Source organism: Lichenostomus cassidix, chromosome Z (genome assembly GCF_008360975.1).
Source record: "Lichenostomus cassidix isolate B80296 chromosome Z, HeHo_3.0, whole genome shotgun sequence".
Lineage (NCBI taxonomy): Eukaryota > Metazoa > Chordata > Aves > Passeriformes > Meliphagidae > Lichenostomus > Lichenostomus cassidix.
The window spans coordinates 14409333-14431201 of record NC_139511.1 but is presented as its reverse complement, the minus strand read 5'-3'; the positions used below and the strand labels follow the sequence as shown (position 1 = coordinate 14431201).

Here is a 21869-nt window from a genome sequence, read left to right as displayed (position 1 = left end):
GCAAGCAAACTTGTCTTTTCTTCCGTTCCTTAAAATAGCTGTTCGCATCTTTGTGTGTGACAGGAAAATAATAAAAATTTTCTTAACATCTTAATATCAACTGCGCTTTTGCCTTCTGCCTCCCCGGTTGTTTTGCACTGAGCTGAACCATGCTGGGATTTGGAATGGGCTTGCCAGGTGGTAGCACCACCTCCTAAAAAAATATTTATTGATAATAGCCATAGATGCAGCATCTGCTGTAAAATACAGTTGAAATATTTCAGTTGCTATTGCTAACTTTCTTTGAATGCTAAATTACTGCTAAAATCTTCCAAAGAAAAACTTCCAAATTTTGCTATTAACCCTAAATGTCTATATTGCATTTAGAGATTTTAATGAATCTTACACAATAAAGTTTTATCAGCAGTTGTGCCCTAATGGTTATTTTAAGGTGTCTAAATACATACATACTGTCATTCTGAACCTTGTATTTCCAAGCATTTGTCTCTTGAACTAAAACATATTTGCTGCCTTCAAATTAAACAGGAATCAATTTCTAATGTGTGTTGTAATCTTTTTGCAAAAGCCTAATTATGTACATTGCTTTCTAAAATGCGAGAATTGGAATAAATGTCTATTAATGTTTTAGGTGGGAAAACAGTACAAACATCTTGTGATCCGGATATATTTCTAAATAGTCACTTGCACTTTTTATGCAAATGAAATTGGGTAACTGTCAGGCTGCAATTTTTAATTTTTTTTTAATACTATTAGAAGAGTGGCTTATTTAACACCTCATATGGATCTTTTTATATGTTTGAGGCGTTTTCCACACGCCTATAACTGGTGCTATCCTGTATTGTTCTTTTACACCTTTTGTCTTTGTTTCCTTATTTTATTGCCTATACTTTATGGATGATGAGAATACTAATGAACATATGACGCATACCATCATTCACAAGATTAACAGATAGCATTCTCTCTTTGTCAAATGTTTATGCAGTAAAATGAAAAATTAAACAAACCCAGCATTGAATTCGTTGTAATTTCAGCTTAAATAAAACACCTACTGAGGTTTTGTAGAATTTTTCCCATCAGAGCGAAATTTTTGAGAGCGCTGGGAGACTATTTTTATATCCAAAGAGTAAAGTTTGAGGTAATTTGCTGGAAGGCGTAGAAGTTACCTTATGAAATTGTTGATACTGGACCATAAAAAAGTCTAAATAGTTTTAACTTTCAATTAACAAAAAAAGGGGGGAGAATGTCAAAACACTCATTACAGGTCTAATTATAATTTCTGATGGATTTGAAGCCTTATGGCTGTGTTCTGGCCACTCCAATTTAGCCATTCAGCCCCTGCTGCCCGTATTGTGTATTCAGCAGTTCCTGTTAGACATCTTCACACGGAGTGCTTCTGCCGAGCTTTTTGACACCCATTTTCATGCATGGCCTGCCACTTTACACTGATTTTTTTTTTTTTTTTTTTTTTCCTGAGTTGCCTGCTACGTTAAAGGTGCCTTGAACACGCCGGGCTCGGTGCGTGTGCGTGCACGCAAGTGTGTGCATGTAGAGGGGCACAGAATAACGAGTGCCGCGGTGCACAAGCGCGGGGCGCTTGCAGGCAGCATCTCCGCGCACAGCCCGCACCGCGCACAGCCCGCCCAGCGCACAGCCCGCACCGCGCACAGCCCGCACCGCACAGCCCACACCGCACCGCACCGCGCACAGCCCGCACCGCACCGCGCACAGCCCGCACCGCACAGCCCGCACCGCGCACAGCCCGCACCGCACCGCGCACAGCCCGCACCGCACCGCGCACAGCCCGCACCGCACAGCCCACACCGCACCACACCGCGCATAGCCTGCCCCGCCCCGCGCACAGCCTGCTCCGCACAGCCCGCACCGCGCCGCTCACAGCCCGCACCGCACCGCGCACAGCCCGCACAGCGCACAGCCTGCCCCGCACCGCGCACAGTCCGCACCGCTCACAGCCCGCCCCGCACAGTGCGCAGCCCGCACTGCACACAGCCCGCACAGCCCGCACCGCACACAGCCCGCACCGCACACAGCCCGCACAGCGCACAGTCCGCACAGCCAGCACCGCACACAGCCCGCACTGCACACAGCCCGCACAGCCCGCACCGCACACAGCCCGCACCGCACACAGCCCGCACAGCGCACAGTCCGCACAGCCAGCACCGCACACAGCCCGCACCTCACACAGCCCGCACAGCGCACAGCCCGCACAGCGCACAGCCGTGCCGCTTACAGGCCGCACCGCACACAGCCCGCACCGCACACAGCCCGCACAGCCCGCACCGCACACAGCCCGCACCGCACACAGCCCGCACCGCTCACAGCCGTGCCCGCACAGCCCGCACCGCGCACAGCCCGCTCCGCACACAGCCGTGCCGCTTACAGCCCTCACCGCACCGCACCGCACCGCGCACACCCGCACACATCCCGCACCGCACCGCACCGCACTGCGCACACCCGCACACACCCGCACAGAGCCCGCACCCACGTGCGCAGGGGACGCCGGTGCTCCCTCTTCCGCAGGCAGTCCCCGCGATGCTGCGGGGGGGTCTCCGCAGCCGGTGACACTAGAGGGCACTGCTTGTCCTCGGTTGCAGCTTCCTTCTGGGACAGCGAGCAGAATTAGGCTGAATTCCATAGTCTTACTTTAATTAACAATTGAATTCTTATTAAGAAAGTCTAGGCTGTTTAATTCGTTGCTGTTTTGATTTTAGCCTTGTGTTAATATCATGGATGGAGTCTTCTGCACCACAAATAAATGCAGAATCAATTGTCCCATACAGTAACAATTTTATTTAAAAAAACCCAACTTGAAATGTTATTCTTGGCAAAGCCAGAAGGCTGAGTTTGCCCAGCGATGGGGTTTAGATCCCTTGCCAGCTGTGCTTCCAGCCAGCAAGTGTGATGCACAGGGTTAGAAATGCGTTAGGGACAGTCTTGATGAGTTAGGGTGATTTATTTCAGCAAAGGTCAAGAGAAAGATAAGCAGAGGACAAGAACAGGAAATTTAAAGGGTCCTTCTTTAGTATGTGTAAAACGTGTATCATTTACATTACCCTTGGAAATATGTTTCTCAATTACAGAACACTATATCACCTGAATTACTGCTCCAAGTTCAAATGTTTCTTCCATTTATGGGTTTACATGTTTTGGATGGAAATTATGAAAGAAGTGGAATAAACAGATTAATCGGGGTAATAAAACCAGGCATAATTTCAGAAGGATCAGAAAATTAATGCAAAATTTAAATGTCAAAACAATAACAACCAAGCTCAATGTGAAGGCACCAAGCACTGCTGTTAGCTTGCCCTTGTCCTCTGCAATTGACAGAGTCCTGTAAGGAGTGCTGTGTGCTGGCCAGGTTGGGAAATTTTCTTATCTGTGAAATTTCAACACTCAAGTTCACTGTAGTTTAAAGCGTTGTTCATTTCTAAGCAGTAGTTTGGGATTGGGTCCTATATAAAATCCCCTTGTTGCGTCTCCCTGGTGTTTAGCCTGAATATTTCTTTCTGGTTAAGTGTTGTTGACTTTCAGTGAGTGTGTAAATTTTCTCACACTAAGTATTCATAAATGTGTGTAGTTAACAGCTGGATTGCCTGATCACTGGAAATGACCTGTTAGTTGAGGTGTTGGCTGCTTGGTGTAACTAAAGGCTTTTCCACATATAAGTTTTAGATTTAAGATGTTTGAAACATAATGATTGTCTTAAAAAGGATAAGTAATTTTAAATAAACTTCTGAAATGTTGTCCTAGCCAAAATTCATTGCCATTAAAAAGCAATCCAGTATAATAATAGGTTGTCTTTTGTGCAGAGTGAATTGTAAGTATTGTATTTTAGCCCCACATAATTGCTTGCAAATCTTAAGGTGATTTTTAACCATTCTAGTTCTGAGCAGTGTCTTTTTAGTCTGTGAGATGGGTATATACATTTCTGAAAAATCCTCCTGGAAGTGACTGCACAACTCCAGAGGATAGTTTATAAATATATAGATTTCCTAATTTTTTTTTTTGTATAATCATGTAGTAGTCTTGGACGGTCTGGTCGCCTACCTGATATTTAGTAATAGGTCTGTCATTTAAGAAGAGTGAGCATCACCTAGTTTTGTTTTATGGGTTGATAAGCAAAAAGAAATAAAAAAGATGTTTAATCAACAAGAGAGCAACTCTTTTTGCATTCACCAAATGGTAATTTGAAATCTTATTTTGTGCGTACTAATAGTCTATAAGCAGTGAGATGCCAGAGCTGCTATAATAGGATTTTCCCCCTCCTAGAAGGATTTTGCTTATGGCTATGAAAAGTTAATTTCAGATCCTGATACTCTTGCATTAATTTTTGAGACATTAGCTGAGTATAGTACAGCAAAGAAAAACATGAACACCACACCACTATGGTGTAGCTAATTGTTTATTACCTCCAACCAAAGAAGCATCGTTAATGTGCAGGCCACAGTGTCTGGAAAGAAAAAGAGGTAGGAAACTGACAGAAAAGGTCTCCCAGATTTCTTATTGATGGTTTTGAGAAAAGAACTGAGGAGGAAAAGGGAAAACAATGTCCTAAACGTGATACAAATGGGTCTTGGTGTATTTGGAAGATCCTGTTTGTTCATTAAAATACTATTTGACAGTCAAACTATAGAACATACCAAACCTTCTTGCTTCTGAGTGAGAAAACACGTCTTTGTGGTTGTATGATTTATGTATGAGAAACAAGTGATTTAGATGCTTACATGCACCATACTTCAGTAATGTATTTATATTCTTTGGAGTATTTGCTGACAAAAGGAGCATGTTACCTCTTCCTTTGGTAGTAAGGGATCTGTTGACTCCACAGCTATGTAAAAACCTCTCATCAGCACCTATTTTAATCAGCAAGAACTTTACTATAAATCATTATCAAAAAAAGCATTGTGCTACGCTTTTATACCAATACATTTATTTTGAAATTAATAGGGAAAAATAATACAGAGCTTGTGCTTGAGATGGGCTAATAAGCGTGCCCATGAGACTTTCCTTTTCAAGCACTAAATGAAAGCTTTTGCATTGCTAACAGGCTACAAAAGTTGCTTAGGTAATAAGACTCCTTTTCTCTTATCAGTAAAAAAGAAAAGGGGAGGGATGGGATGGCTCAAGGGATTGGTAATCAGATTACAAAGTCTTTCACTTCTAGGTCACTGGTTCAAATCTGCCCCCTGTTTAGTAGTGACCAAAAGCTGTTCCCATCTGATGGCTTTTCAGTAGCCTTTGTGCAATTCATGAATGATCTATATCCAATGCCTAGTGAAAATCACTCCTAGCCATTGCTTTGGGAATCTCAAGTCAAACCTTTTAAGTAGGAATAAATGATCTGCTCATGTATTGAAGGGTTTGGTGGGTTTATTTTCCAGAATAATTTTAATAAGTTAGCGTAGTACACCTGAATTTGCACTGTAACAGCTGCTCTGGGCTACAGCTGCCACTGTCACTTCCCACTAGCATTGCTTTCTAAAAAGTTGTTACCAGCTTACTTAAGAACTGGACTGATGTGTCTTAATTTGACTACATGGTATCATGCCAATCTACTTTCATATTAGACTGTAATGGATAAAATAGTAATTGAAAAAATAAGGAGAAGTAAAAGGAAAATACTAAATTTGTCTTAGAAGAAATATTATACTTACTGTAGTAAAATTGATTTTGATAGAGTATGAAAACATTTTTATTGATGATTTTAGTGCTGCAGTGATGCTGTGGAAGCTGGAGACTGCAACTTCAGTGCTCTATGTGACTTAGACCACTATCATGTTCTCAGATAAATGTTTGAATAGCTTTATAAATTGAAGACAAGGGAAAATAGAAAACTTCCCAGTACCTGAAAAAAAGTTCTTGCTAGTGTATATTTTCTAGTGTTGTCTCTTACTGGTGTTTACTGTGTGGTACTTGAATAATGGGCTTACAGACTTGGCTCTTGTCAGCATTTTGAAGTGCTATTTTCCTTAAGGTAGGGGAGTGCTAGAGGACAGTTGCTATAAAGGAAATGTAATTTCTGGTTCATTAATATATGAACCTGACATGAGGACTCTCCGCTATACGTACATTTCTGTGGAAATTGCTGCGACAATTTAGAGGTGTGTTTATGTCCACAGGGACCCACACAACCCATTATAAAAGCGTGGCTTTTTCTTTAAAACTAGCCAAAGTATCTCTTTTGAGACAACAGGCATGCCGCATATATGCTGCAGTAGATTTTTGCACTAGAGTTTTTGCACAGAACTAGGTATTTCATCTAACCTAAATGATATTTCATCAATACAAGTCTCACTGGATCAAATTAATCACATCAGCCACTTCCCTCATTACTCACATAAACTTTGGAGTTTGCTCATAACGCCTCAACCCAGAGAAATACGCTGAGCAGAGTTTGACGGGTACCAGCAAGTGCGATGCACATTTAGCACAGGGTTGGCACAGGTCTTTTCTCTCCCAAGAGCAGGTCCTCAGATGTTGGGAGTGATCTGCCTAACATGCTGTAGCTTCACCTTGAAAACCTAAGCTGGAAGAGTGCTGATAAAACCTGTGTAACATAACACATATTCATACCCCTGTCCTGCAAGAATGGCTCGGGTGGGATTTACTACCACTATTTTTACGCTTGGCTTTCAACAGCCCAGCTAGTTGGCCTGCAATGCAATATCATACACTCAGGAAACTTCAGCAATTGCAGAAAGTCCCAGGTAATGTATGATCCAAAACACATTATCTCCTAATAATGTATTGGTATGAGATGTCTCAGAGATCTGCAGACTCGGAGCAACAGGTATGATGTCCCACCAGAAAGCAGAGGCTGTTCCAGCTGCTCCAGGAGCCGTGTGTCCCCATGTCCTAGCACCAGGGCATTTTGTGGGCCACTCATAATGTTTGGCTCAAGCTTACCTGCACCTGCATCTCTGGCTCCATTTGCCAGAGGGGATGATGGGGAGTGGGATTTAAATTTGGCAATACAAGAGGTGTGGGCAGGAAAACCTACAAGCTTCATGGGACTGTTTGGTCCAGAAGCACAAGTTTGTAAGCCAAAGGCAAAGCCATTCATTTCAGAAGTTCACACAAAGTTTGGGGGGGGGTGAGAAATAATCTGAAAACACTGGCAGCACACCTTTACTCCCTTTCCACAGGGAAGGCTGGTCTTATTCTGGTGGTTAGCTCAGGATATGTTATGAGTGTCAGGCCCAGGATGGTTTAGCAGAGTAAGGTTTGCTTATATTTCAAGGGGATTGTGAGTTGAATCATTAGTTTAGAAAATAATTTGGTTGAACTTAGAAAACCTCCCAGCAAAGCATTTTTCCTAGTGTAATGATGCTTCTTGTGAAGTTTAATAGGACCCTTATAAAGCCATTAGTGCATGCCTATATATTGAACTATGATTTGGCACTATCTGTTTCTGAAGTCCAGAACTGACACCCTCCATTGGTATAACCCCTCCTAAAGCAGAAGCCTTCAAGTTGCTGTGTTTGATGAATGGACTTACTTATTTAAGTGTTGCAGTTGAACCACTAGCAGAGTGCAAGAACCAGGCTGTATCAAATGCAGCAAATTTCTGATTTTATTATTTAATTCTAAAACTTATGTAGACTTTCACAGATCGTCTGGATTGGGTCAATTCAAAACCTCCCCCTAGGCCGATTGGCCAGGCTTGAACCACCTATCTTTCCAGAGACTGTTTCAATAACATCCAAACTTTATCTTTGTTTATAGCACACAGGAAGAAGAAGAGAAAATTCCCATGGGAAAGAGTCTGTGCTTGCCACATTTAAGTGCTGGAGATGTGATGTGGTGTCATCTTTTTAAGAGGACAGGCATGGATGTTGGAGTTCCCAGAGATGGGAGCTGTGAACTGTATTTGGTGTCATTGTCCAGTTACATGATGACTTTCAGCCAGTTGTGTGATAAGCCATACTGCTCGTGGTAGTGAGTCACTCATCAGACCCCACTCTTCCTGCATAAGCTGAGGTGCTGGTGGTGCTAGTGGTGAAGTAAAGGCATGCAAACTTACCTGGGTGTGCTTCTTCACTGATGAGGACTTCCAAGGAAAAGGAGCAGAAATAAAGCTGGTGGTTGCTTTCTGTTTTACTGTTGTTTATGAACCTTATGAGATCAGAGGGTCATGGGGACTGGCTTGCTAGTGATGTGTAATGGTTTGGAAATAGACACCAGGGGTGGCTCCAGCAGCCTTTCATCTAACTAAATGGCTATTATGCATATTCTATTTAACTTATTTTAAAATTGGGCAAAGAGCAGAGAATGCTTCTCTGTGTGCTAGATGCTTAAACTTCCAACTGTGTGTTCAGCACCAAACAAAGGCAAAATGGTTCTCTTTCAAGGAGGTTATCATTTGGTAGATGTATAATACAAAGCAGACATGAAATGCTATGGGAAAGAGGGGCTGACTTGCTATCTTACCCCATTATTTTAGCATTTTAAATTTTTATTGATGGTGGCCTGAATACATAGATTTCACTCAGTGTATTTTGCTTTCCATGATATCTCTGAAATCTTTTACTGAAGTGGGACTTCTTAAATTGAAAATTACAAGCCCTTAGCTTAAAAAGAAGGACAAGTAGTTAAAACCACAGCAAGCCTTTTTCAGAGTACACTGGCCAGAAACTGTACACAGTGTGTGCAGAAAGCTCAGCAGACATTGATTTTGCTTTAGTGTGGGGATGGCTGATCTTCATGGTCCTGTGGCATCCTGATGAGCTCTCTGAAGACCTCGTGGTCACAGGAGAAGGCTGCCATTTATTCAGGTGCTCCCTGGTGGACCAGACATTCACTGTTGCAGCTCTTCTGCTGGCTCCTCCTGCGCTGAGAGGGAAGGGTTGCCAAGTGCTCTCTGAGCCATCCCAGCTTGCCCACTGGTGTAGCCTGGTTTCAGGATCCACCTGGTGTGGCCTGGCTGATACCTCCAGGGAAGTCTGACTCTGACAACCTGATTGTAACCACCAGAGGCAGAGTCCAGTACTAAATTTTCAGGAGGACTTTTCTGCTTCCTAACAACCTTGAAAGTAGACATGCATTGTTCTTAACAAGCCAGTGCCTCTTTGAGGCTTGTGAGTACAACAGTTTAGATTATTTTGCCAAGGAAGGACCATGTGTGATAAATGAATACCTTCCTCCATGGGCAGCTGGGAATATTTGGTGCTTTTGTGCAGCATCCCTCACACTTAGGCACAGAGCTCATTATGCTAAGAAGTTGCATTCCTTTTCCTTTTGTTGACTCTTCTCTACCTGGCATCACTTCTCTGAGTGATGTCATCAATACTGGAGGGTAATTCGTGCTGTTTCTCATGAGCAGGCTTATGCTGGGGTCAATGCAGAGCACACTACACATCAGTTTCCAGGAGCATTACTCAGGATTAAATTATGTGAGCAAGCTGATGACCAGGTTGGTGCAGGATCACTGAGCAGGCCAGGAGGAGCACAGAAATACTTCATGGCAGTGAGACAGCATCCAGGGCACCTGCTGTGTTTCCATGTCCAGGGATGCTGAAGTGGAAGTTGTATGTTGCTGCAGTACCATGGCTCTCCAGATGCGATGGAGAGCAGGTCCATGCCCCATGTCGTTGGAGGGTGGAGAGGCTGAGCTGCTTTTGCCAGTAATGCTATGTCTGATGGTTACTAGCACAGGGCATGGACCAGACATTTAATTATGAGGCTGTCCTGTACTTGGCATTGTAAGATTTTATTTCTGAATAATTTTTTTCATTAGTTTTTTATATTATGCAAAACTTTTGTATAGTTACACGTCCTTTGCTTCATAAAGCCCTTCAGCATGTGAAGTCTCTCCAAGGAGACTTGTTAGCCTTGCTGCTACTTTTCTATCTCATGAGTGGGTGGAAAACCTTGTTGGGTATTGGATGGCATGTCCAATGTCTGATAAAGAGGGCTGATAAAGAAGTTATCCAGTGTTTCTCCTTCTATTTTATTGTTTTTTCAGACTTTGAAGATGTCAGTCATATATTAGGGTTGAAACTAGATGATGTCTAAGGTCTCTTCCAGTCCAAACCATTGTATGATTCTATGATGTCGTGGTCTGCTTTGTGTAATTTGGGTTTCTGTCATACATGCACATAATTTTTTGGTGAAGGAGCATGTACATGGGAGCAGCGTTTTAGTGGGAAAGAAAAGTGAAGCTGCTGCTCCTATCCTTTGACTGCCTGCAATAACAAAGCACAATTTGTCATTTCCTAATCACAAGAAGAGTTACCTCCAAAAGTTTGTGTGACCTCAGAAGTTTCAGTTTACATACCCTCTTGCTTCAGAGACCTTGTCTGTGGAGAAACTTTTCCTTTCTGAAGTTACTCAGAGGTTGCAAAAGTTGAAGCTGAGGCTTCAAAGAACAGGAAGAGTGAGTGTTGTCTTGTCCTCTGGCTGAAGTGGAAATTCAGCTGTCTATTTTTAAATAACAAGGATGTCAGACTTCATGTCCACCTGTGAGGTGCTGAGTTTAACATTCAGTTTTTCTCATTTTCTCTTTGTTTTGTCTTTTTTTTTTTTTAAGTCTGACTTCCTATAGGTTGATAGGTTTGTGTGCATGTATGATAAAGCCAGGGCAACTTCCTAAACAAATGACCTGTCCTTGTTCAGACACAGCCAACATCTAGAAATCTGTGGAGAATTTGCCCTTTTTGATGTTAAAGCAGTGCAGTTCTCTCTCTTTCTCTAGGTATAAAATTAAATACAAGGAACCTGATTATTTCCTTCAAAAATGCACCAGCATGAGATCTGCATAAAACTGTAATGAAAGTTTTCTATACCATTCAAATGGAGGCAATGAAGAAGTAATGCCATTTTCCCCTTCTGTATTTGATACTTAACATGTGAAAACAATTATTTTCGTGATTGTTTCACATTCATTTCACTAATATGATTTTCACTTGTAGAGTGAGTTCTGGATTTACACATTTATTGAAACATGAGAAAATTGCTTCCATAACTTACTCCAGGCCATGTTTTTCATTAGATATGAACCATTGCCTTTGCAATGGTATAATATCAAATCAAAACTCCAAACCCTTGTATCGTCTCATTTTCAAGCCTTGTTTATTATTAGTTGTGTTACACACTGATTTTCAGGAGCAGTTTATATGCACCGATCTTCAGGAGCAATTTATTTAAACTAATTTGTGACCTCAAAGATTGAAGATCACTGTATTTAATTTAACTTTATCTAAGTAAGAAAAATTCCAAGAATCTACTTATTCTGGCTCAAGGCTTTTAGATGTTTTCACCTTGCGTAATGCAAAAGAGGAGCACAACTTGAGAAGCTGAGAGTAAACAATTAGTTTTATTCATCCATTTTATATGCATACTGGGTTTTTACATGGAGCAAAGCTGGTCCAATGTAATTTAGAAGATGTTCTGCTTAAGCCAAGTACCTTAGGAAGAGCTTCTTTCCTTCATACAAGGGATTTATTTCTTTCCAGCCCTGCTGCCCAATCGATCTGAAACCAGTCAAAGTAACAATCGCCAAGACGTTGACCAGGCTCGAAGCCTTAGGGCTGAAAACAGTGGCAGTGTGGAGCCAGACTGGGGAGCAGACGAGTGTCTCTGTCCTGGAGCAGTTGCTCCAGGTGGGTGGACCAGATGGCACAGGTTGGTAGCAGCATCAACAGTCCAGCTTCTATCTGCTGCCACCCTTCAGTGGAGCCCATACAAGCTGTGAGCTACTGTGGAGAGTTGGACAGGTGGCAATGAAGGAGTCATCATAACTCAGTCATCTGCATTCCAAGACTCTGCTCCTCTGTAAGGTGGAGCTTCCTACAGATTCTGTCAATAGCAAGAAAACTGGTGGGGCTTGAAAACTTACCACTGTTTGCTCACTGATAGGTCTCAGGCAGCGTTTGGCACCCTGCTTAGATTGGGCACCTCTGATAAAATGTCAGCTGGGTATCACTGGTGGGGGTCAACTGTGCACTGCTGCTCTTAAATGCTTCTGTCTCTAATGGCTGCAGGATCAGGCTGAAAGTCTGGAATCCAACCTACATTTATACAAGGAAATGTTCAAAATGATAGCCCATGCCCAGAGCTGACTGTGAAAGTCCTTTTGACAGCTGAGCCCAGGATAGAATGTCTGATGAAGGAGGCTGAGGACACTTCTAATTTCCAGCAGAGACATCCATGTTTCCTAGTCCATGTAGATCTTGACCTATTCTTAATACTATAGCTTGATGCTTCAAGATTTTGGGTAACTAATATTTTGGGTTTATTGTGTTGCGATTTGGTTTGCTTTGGATTTTATTTATTTTATATTTTATTTCAATATAATTTTGTTAATTGTAATTTGTATTGGTTTTTTGTTTTATTTTACTTTATTGTTTCATTTCAAACTAGGCATGGCACTCAAATATCTGCCCACTGCTTCAGAAATCCAGAAAAACCAAGAGAAAACACAGTTATTATCTTCAGCCAGTAAGGTTTTACTTGCAAAGAGTTTGGAAAAATCCTTCACCATTGCAGCCAAAATAACTTTGTTAACAAAATCTCCAGGGCAGGTTTTGTGTAGCTATTCCAACATAGGAATAGTCTTGCTGTCTGAACGTGTCATTTGGAGAGCTGATTCAGCCTCCTGCCAGAAAACGTCCTGCATCCCAATTAAGAGGATGCTGCTTACACAGACATGTGGTAAAGCCAGAGCAGCAAAGGATCTGCTGTGCTGGAGGTTTGGTGCAGTCACACCCTCGCACCGTCTTGCACTACACAAATCCACATTAACTGTGAGTACAAAATGAAATAGTTTACTGGACTACATGATTTTGCAAGTATGATTTTCCTGTGGCTCATGTACTTGCAATGGACATACCTCAACTATCTTTAGACAGCCTGACTCGAGTATCAGATACTCCTCAGCGTTAGTTGTGGTAAATACTGCACATGGTCATTTTGGCCACTTTTTGGCAGCTTAAACTGACTGTTGTGGAGCTCCACATTCCTAAAACTGGGCTGGTTTTTATCTCATATATTAGAGGCAAGCCAACAGCAATCTGCTGCTATCAGCAGCATAGGAACATTAACACTTATACTGATGAGGATTCATATTCTGTACTAGACGAGATAGGCAGAAGCTGTTGACCCTTCAAAACCTGATTTCCATGCCAATGAGATTTCCCCAGGTCGAATCTCCACTCTTGGGACACCAGACTACTGCTGTCAGGCTGGAGTCCCAGTTGGCTGACTGCAGGTAGTCTCAGCTACTCCAAACCACCCTTTTTGATCATTGCTGCAGTTCTTGCAGCAGCACAAAAGTATCTCAGCAACCTTCACTGCTGAAAAGTCTTAAGGTGCACTGAAAAGGGGATTAGTTTCTGTTGGCTTTAGTTGAATTTTGAATGGGAAGTACTTCATCAAACACTCTTGTCTATTGCACATTTTTCGTCTACAAGGAAGTTATCTACAGAATGCCAACATTTTGTGCTCCAAACAGTGGAGGATGTCCCTGCCACCAGCTCATTTTGGTTTGGTCTACTGTGGACAAGATGTAGCAAATTCAAAGATTTTTATCTTCATGGTGCCATACCAGTTTATGTTATGTGATGGGTTTTTGGTTGAATTCTGCTGCACTTCATTCATGCTAGACAAATTGCTGGGAGGTGAGACAACATTCCTACGTATAGCCCTGTCACACCTAAACTGCCTGTGTTTGGGAAGGTGGTGTTCCCCTCATTATTACAGGTGCTTAAAGGCCTTTCTCTTATAAGCTCCCTGTCATGACACACTAGGGTCAAGAGAACAGGAGAATTGCATTATTAAGTTTAAAGTTTTAATAAAGCTGAAGCTTGGGGCTTTTTTACAATAGAACCATTAGTTTTGTTTTCACTGTTCAAAAATATACCAGCAGAATTTTGTGTACAGGTTTTTTTTTAGTTGTTGGGGGTTTTTTTACTGGTCTGTGCATAAGGGAGATGACTTTTTAAATCTTTAGCTATTTTTGATATAAATTTTTTTCTAATAATGATTGGTTTTATGAACTTACATCCCCAATGGAAGATGTGTGTGGAAATTTTCAGTAGAAGTCCTGCAAGAGAATATGGTTTACATTGTGGACTTCGACAAGTCCTAGACTCCAGATGTTCTAAAGCAATCTGTTCTAATATACTGATGTACTATTATTACTGTTGCAGTGTGATTTACTGCTGTAGGAAAGTGTCACAGTTGTACATGTAACATCCAATGGATCTTTGAACAAAATATCAGAAAGTACTGTGGTCATTCTCTAATTGTGTCTTTGAAGGTGTTTTCTTTTGCTGTATAAAAACTGATGTGTATTAGGGCCTTTGTCTACTGCCAGTAGGGATTTTATTACATCTGCAAATTCATTTAGGGAACTTTATTGTTGCTGATAATTGAAAATGAGGACTGGTGGAACTTTGGATTGTGTATTATTTTTGCTTTGTACTGTTATAAAGCATAGTTGTTCAGTAATTCTAATTCATAATGAATAAGATTTTAATATTAGATCCCTAATATTAATAATTTAGATCCCTAATAGGGCTTAGGGATCTAATTCCATTTTAAGATGTGCAGGAAACTGAGAGTATTTCAGAAATTCAGGAATTCTGTTCAGGAAGCAGTGAAAGGAATCCCAGACCAACAAACTTGCACTACAGACACACAGAATTACATACTTCCTGATGAAAAGGAGTTTTTCATAACTGAGGAGATACTCAATACTGCCACACAGACAGACCAGTTACTTGATTTGCATGAGACTGAGGGAGGTGATGGTGGAAGAGGATGGTGGTTGGCTCTAGCCTTGTAACAAGCAAGTTACAAAGAAAGCATATGAAGTTACCAAAAAAGAGTCTGCATGCCCGTCCAAAAGGAAGTAAAAATTGTATACTATTCCTGTCACATGATTTCTTCTTTCTTCCCATCTTCCATTGCTTTTACAAATATTTCAGTGTCCAACTGATGCTTTTTTGATCCACCAGAAATTCTACTGCAAATTCATTCCACTTCTGGAAACCGGTAAGGACTTTTGGACGGGGGCTTCCAGTTGTTTCCTCTGGAAAGAATTCTGCTTGGAGATGCCAAAATGTCTTAAGACATTTTGCCAAAACATCAAATTTTGCAATGCCAAAATGTCTCAAACCAGTATGGTGCAACTGGATAGAATGGAGCATTTGCATCAAAATTATATAGCTCGAAGTCAAATGCTTGTTGTTAACGTGCCCATTGAAACCCAGTGCACACCATGTAAACACCATGCCACAACTGAAATAGCAATGGGAGATGAAGAAAGTAGCTGAAAGGGTCTTTTCAAAACTTCAAGAGGTATTAAAATTTGGGTGTGTTTTTAATTAATTTTAAAATCCATTTTTCCTCATTTCTAATTACAAACAACTCAGAAGAGTAATTATTCCCTGAGTATGAAGTGATGGTTGTTGATTTGATTGTATGAAACTGTAAAAAATAAAGTAATATTTTAACTTCCTTTTACTTTCCTCAGAAGTTTGAATTTTTACCTTTATAGTAGGTATAAAGGGTATGGATTCAATGCTTCAAGGATTTACTCCCACAGGCCTTTTACCTAAAGTCTAATTGGTACTTCCACAGATTTTCATATTTGCAGGCTCAGACCTTTAAGTCCTCTTTTAACACACTTTTGTTTGACAGGAGTATTATGCTCTAAAATATATACCAAAGACATATTTTATCATCTATTCTAACTATATATGCATGCTAAATATACTGCATATGTATTATATGTATGAAGCTATATTTTATGTACATACACTACAGATAATAAAGGTATCAACCTTTTGGCATTATAATGTTATCATAACTGTGTAATATAAATTTACAGACAGATTAGCAATAGAATACTTATTAAGTTGAGCCATAAATGAGTAATTATTTTGTATGAACTTAAGGAATGCATTTTTAGGGAATTTCAAGTTCTTGCTTATGTAACTGTTAGAGCTGAATACTTCTGCAACTAGATAATTGACATTTTCCCTTCCAAAGTGAAGGAACAAATTTTCAATCACTGGGATAAAGAGGACTTTCAAAAGGATGCTCAAATGCTTTCTAACTTGTTGCAAGGAAAACTGGTCTACAGTTTGTCGTTCCAACGGAATCAAATATATAATGTTGGTTTATGGCTAATAAGTTACAAATTCAAACTTCACTATGACTACAAAGAAGGAAAACAAGAACTAAAATAAAGTGGAAATGCCTAAAGAGAGAAGATTATTGGGAAAGTCCAGAGGATCCAGAATCAAGAGTGATGCAGTAATATATGAGAACCAGTTTATGTAACAGAGAAGTGCCAGTTTACCTACTTCTGGTTGTAAAGGAATTAGTGGAAGAAGGAGTGTAAGGAGAGTGAGCCATCCAATAATCAGGTTCAGAGAGATGTCTTCCTGCAAAATCTGTTCAGCTAAGAATAATTTTAAGATTTTTAAATGGGCGTTGAGCAGGAAATTAAGTAATTCCTAGGCTACGAAAACTTTCTGTCTGTGGAATTTACAGATGTACAAAGTATATAAGGCATAAAATTAACTTTGGACAAAATCCTTAGGCTTTTGTTTGCTTCAGTAAAAAACATCAAAGTATCTAATAGTATTTTTGTAGACTATGGTGTATTAAATATCTTCGGTTTTAGTATCAAAAGATGGTACAGGCTGCATGGAATAAAACAAGTCCTGGGAAATGTAAATCATGCATCCCAAAGAATCCTTCTCTTGGAATTTGGAACAACTTTTTGAGTTGTATAAAATTTGAATAATAGCTGGATGCTACATTTTTGTTTAAAGTCAGTATATTTTACTGTTACCATTTTATTCTACTGACTTAATTTTTAAATTTTTTCTGATTTCAATACTGGTTTTGGAAAAGATGAGTATGTTCTAACTGTGAGCTATCAATCCATTGGATCTGAAGCATTTACTGAGTATTGAAGCATCAGTGCCCAAAAGCACACTGTATTTTGTTACAGGGTGAATTATCACCCCTGCTAAGAGGGTCTGCTGCTTGAGCTTAACCTGGATCTGTTCTCCTTGATTATTATTATCAGTGAATGTCCCATTGTAGCAGGGAACTTGAGCTGCTCTGATAGAAGCAAAAGTGTCCTCAGTTTGACATGCTCTGTTGTGACATTTCTGTGTCACTGAAACATGGACACGTTAGACTTCTTGTTTAAGTGAAGGTTATACCCTTGATCCTTTCCCCACTTGATGTATTATTTTTGTCTATTTCTTTCTAAGATGGCTCAGAAGGGCATGGATGCCTACCAAAACTTTTTTCTTCTGGGCTGGATGTTAAGAAATCTGTAAGTGAAGCTCAGTTAATCCCTTTGATCCCTCTTTGCTGCTGCATCCATGAGACCTTATCCTAACCCTAGCACTGTGGCTGAGTTATCAAAAAACATCACATTGTCAGCCTCAGTCTCTTTGCTGATCTTTGTGAAGAGAATACAATTCTGCAGGCATCCACAAAGCTGAATGGCAAGCACCAGGAGCATGTTGGGTATTGCATATTATTTCCTATATATCATATATGATCTGAAAAGCAAAGACTGCATGTACCATATGAAGAAAGAGTAGAAAGAGATGGTGATCAATGGCTGCCAGTTCTTACATGTGCATAGGGAAATTGAGAATAGCAAACCTGAGCTAGGTCTGGAAAGGAAAAAGGGAACTGCACCTTTGTATTTTCTTGTGATTTGAAGAAAAAGGTGATGTTCTGAGATGAACTGGGTGGCTAGTTTTCGAAACAGAAACATGGGACACAGTAGCTTGAGAAAAAACTGCTTTTCCAAAGCGGAGCATATTTTTCATCTTTGCTGGTCATTAGAAGTGCTTCTGAATACCAGCCCTTCATGGAGGAAGTCATGCTGGAATACTCTGAGCTGGTGATGATTTTAAACTTCACCCAGCATGTAATAACTCTGAGTAATTGGTAGGTATGTGGGCTTCAAGGACAGTGATATTTTTGCGCCTTTGCCTGTTTAAATCACAGTGTTTTGTGGACGACAGTGCAGCCAAATGAGTGCTGGAATGCACAGCACTGGAACAGGAATATTAGTACATATGGTGTGTTTCAAAAACTTACTAAATGTACAGCAGGGTTCAGTGTGTGTGGCTGACAGGTCTTGTTTTTAGATACTGTCTCTTTCAAAAAACTTTTTCTGGTAGGGTTTTGGAGTCATTCTTATGGCAAGGACATGGAACAGTGAGTTCAGAGGTGCAGCCTGTATGCTGATAAGGAGTTATTAGAGCATGAAGAAAGAAAGCCTGATTTTAGAAATGTGGTATGTGTTACATTTTATACAAAAGGAAGCTTAAAAAATCATTAACTTTATTGCAGCATACACAGTGATAATGACACCAGTTGTGAAATGCTGGTTTTATAAGTATAATTTATTATGCTTTCTTTGATCCAGTGTTACAAATTAGGATCACTCATGTCAGGAGATTAAAACCTTTTTGTCTCTCTTTGATATCAAACTATTCTTTCCCAGTACCTTTTATCTTGCAGAGCAGTGCTGAATTCCACAGCACCTTTGTCAGTTCACTCGTGTTATTTGCAGCAATCATTTAATTTGTTTTAGAACTGATATTATTTAGTCGTACTGTCATTTGCAACAACACGGGCTCTTTAATATCCTAAAAATGTTGAGAGGCTTTGGTGTTAGCTGAGTAAGCATGTGAATAAGAGAGAAGAGAGAAGAATTTTGGGACCATGGTGAGCATGCAAGATCGCTAAATTGGATGGAAAAAGAAAAAAACCCATACAAGTCAAAGTGAGATTGTACATCAGAAAAACTACAGCAATCTACTGAAAATTAGTAGATGATAGTCCTGAGAACCTTACAGTGAACCACAGGTACCAGCTTCCCTGAAGCACTGAAATAGGAACTTGGAGAAGCTTGTAAAAGGTGTCCTCAGGGAATCTTCCATTTTTTCACTATGATACCTTTAATCCTAGAATTGTCAAGCCACATGGAAAATAATAGGACTGAATAGTTCAGTCAGTTAAAAGTTAGTATTATTTTTTTCATAAAAAATATTAGGTGTTCCTGTTTTTTTGGACCCGTTAGGATTTGTATAAACTTTAAAACAAGTGAAGTCAAGTATTGAATCTATATTGCTCTTTCTTTTTTAATTTAAGATCATTGTCTCTGACTAAGCAGACTCTATTCAATAAAAGGAATTAATTTAAATACAATATTTTTTTAACAGATGATTCAACGAGAGGCAGAAGTAAAGAACAGGGTAACTGCTGTGGCGTTGACAGACTCTGTTCACAATGTGTGGCATCAAGAAGTTGGGAAAACTATTCGAGAATGGATGCGAGAGGTAAGGCCATGTGTTTTTTAGGAGTTGAAATATATACATCTGTATATGGCTGAATAAGCATATTTTTATCTGCTGACCTCTTCTTTTTTTTGGGTGTGAAAGACAGCATGCTACAGGACAGTGGAAATCAGGTATCCATATCAGCCACTAAAATAACGAATATTACAGGCATTTCTGAACTTCTAGGTTAGCAGCCAAAATAATAAGAGCTAAGTTCAGTGTTTCTTCCTGATGCACAGCAAAACAGAGACATGCCAAAGCAGCCCATGCAGTACCTGACACCTGGAGCACAGTCCTGGGTCCACCGGGTGTTACTGGGTTGATCTGGCAATGGTGGAAAATCCACTTTAAGCTCTTCATGATGCAATTTGGTGGTTTGCACCACTGGCAAAATGCCCTTTCTCTCAGCAGCTTTTTGATGTGTAATTACTCCTGTAGTGCTCCAAAGCTCTTGTACTTAGGTATGGGCTGCTGAGATTTTTAAAATCATGTTTTTAAAGCGAGACCAGATAAATTACTGTTTATGAGTCTCATGCTCACCACATCAGGCTCGTCACTGTGTTTTCTGCATACTCGTGGCAAAACACTAAAACAATAGGTGCACAGAGCAAAGTTACACACCCTGGACTTTCTGTTAGACTTGACCTTTTCCTCATGGATTTAGTGAAATTTTGTGTATAGAGTGCCTATTCCTGGCTTAACCTTAAAGTTTTACAGGCCGTGACTGATGGGAATAGAGAATCACCTGGGATGCAGCCTGACAGCTCTGACTTAAGTGTTAAAAATATAAAGAATGGTAACCCCTACAGGCTCTGTCAGAGAAATCCCCATTTTCTTTATGGGAAATCAAAACCTTAAAATATGTGTTATGTAGTAAAACTGAAATTTTAAATCCTGTAATTTGAATCTGACAACTCCATTTTTCTTTAAGCATTTAGTCTGAATAAGAAAAGTGCATTACCTTTAATTTCATTTGCAGAAAGTAGATGTTAAAGAATAAGTTAAATGATTAATGGCCTAAAAAGTGGATGGAGTGTCATAACTTACATTAGCATTAAAAATCTCCTATAAGAAAGAAGAATTTTACATATGTGAAATGTGGCTGAGTGGTATTAAGACTAGCATATCACCTGGATATCTCTTACTTTAATCAGGTTTAAGGCTACTGGTAAAATGAATAATAATTAAAATATACACCTAATCGCTGCCTGTCTGTAGGGCTAATTGCTGTCATTGAAAGAATGAATTGTTAAAATAAAGTAATTCTTCACTGGAGCTATCTCTCCTGTATCACTGCTGGCCTATTTTTAGTACCTATAGAAGTCATGATTTTTGAATTTATTAGGAGCTGTGATGAATGATAAAACAAATCATCCATTTACATATCTTGACACTGCTTTCGAGAATACTTATTTCTTACAGGCAAGTGTCACATTGTATATAAAAGCTAGTTAATTGTGTGCTAATCTTCTGTATTATCTCCAGCTCTCTGATACAGTGTTCTATCAGTAGTTAATATTAATTTTACTTATTTCAAATGATTGTAATACTTCATAAAAACTCTACTTCTTTTGTAATTTCTACCACCTTACATTTGCGATTTCACATTCAGCTGTTAATTAAAATTACACATGCAAATCATAAAATTATAATGCTTTACTACTTTAAACCTTAAAACCTTTGTGAAATACTTCCATTTTAACAATTTTTTACTAAATATATTATATTACTGGATACTGTGTTTGTTTTTTTCTTTTTCCATTGAGTTCAATAGTTTCATTGATCTACTCTTTCTTACAAAAATCTGCCATGCTTTGTGAACTTCACTTTCTAATCTCATACAGCAACCCTTCCTTTATGTTGTCCCTGCTCTCCCTGGTCCCAGAACAGTAGGGTTGCCTTGACAAATCTATTCAAAAGCCATTCCTCGCCCTTTATTGGTGGGGACTGAAGCCTTTGAAATTCTCTCCTCACTGCAACACAGCTGACATCTTCTTCCAGACAGAATGAATTAAGGAAATACAATAAGATACTTGATCTACTAGTCAAGGATCTTTCCACAGTGAGGACAGACTCCATGGTGCACAACTAGGGCAGCAAGCATCTACAAATACACAATACATGCTGTTTACCAGAATAGAAGTCGTCCATTTTTACTATCATGTCTGGTGGTATGATTTTCTTTAGACATCTGTCTCAAAATTGAATGGGTCTTTCCAAAAAGTTGTGCATTTCTTTTTTCCTTTTCCCCTTAATGAATTTAATCAGGTTTTGAGAGAGGAAAAACTCAGATTTTTAATAGAGCAAGCAATGTAGATCTTCTTGTTCAGCAGGTAATCCTATTAAAAATGTAGTTGTTTTATAATTCAATCTCCAATTCAGTAGATTTGGTGTAGTTTCAGCATATTTTATTAAAAGCGTATTAATACTTCAGTTTATAGACAGCTCTGAATAGAGAGCATTTGGAGCAAAACCATTTAGAAAATTCATGGTAAATTCATCCTACTCAGAGGTTCAGGAATG

The 21869-nt window shown here is 39.8% G+C and overlaps 1 protein-coding gene across 8 annotated transcripts in view; it reads left to right on the top strand.

Annotated features, from left to right (window-relative positions):
- Positions 1 to 21869, top strand: part of ARB2A (ARB2 cotranscriptional regulator A) — a 257519-nt gene that overhangs the window by 165720 nt on the left and 69930 nt on the right. For all 8 annotated transcript variants that reach the window (XM_085043339.1, XM_085043335.1, XM_085043331.1 and 5 more), the window contains one exon: positions 19230 to 19346. In XM_085043339.1, coding sequence (XP_084899465.1) covers positions 19230 to 19346 — 117 coding nt within the window. The remainder of the gene's footprint in view (positions 1 to 19229; positions 19347 to 21869) is intronic.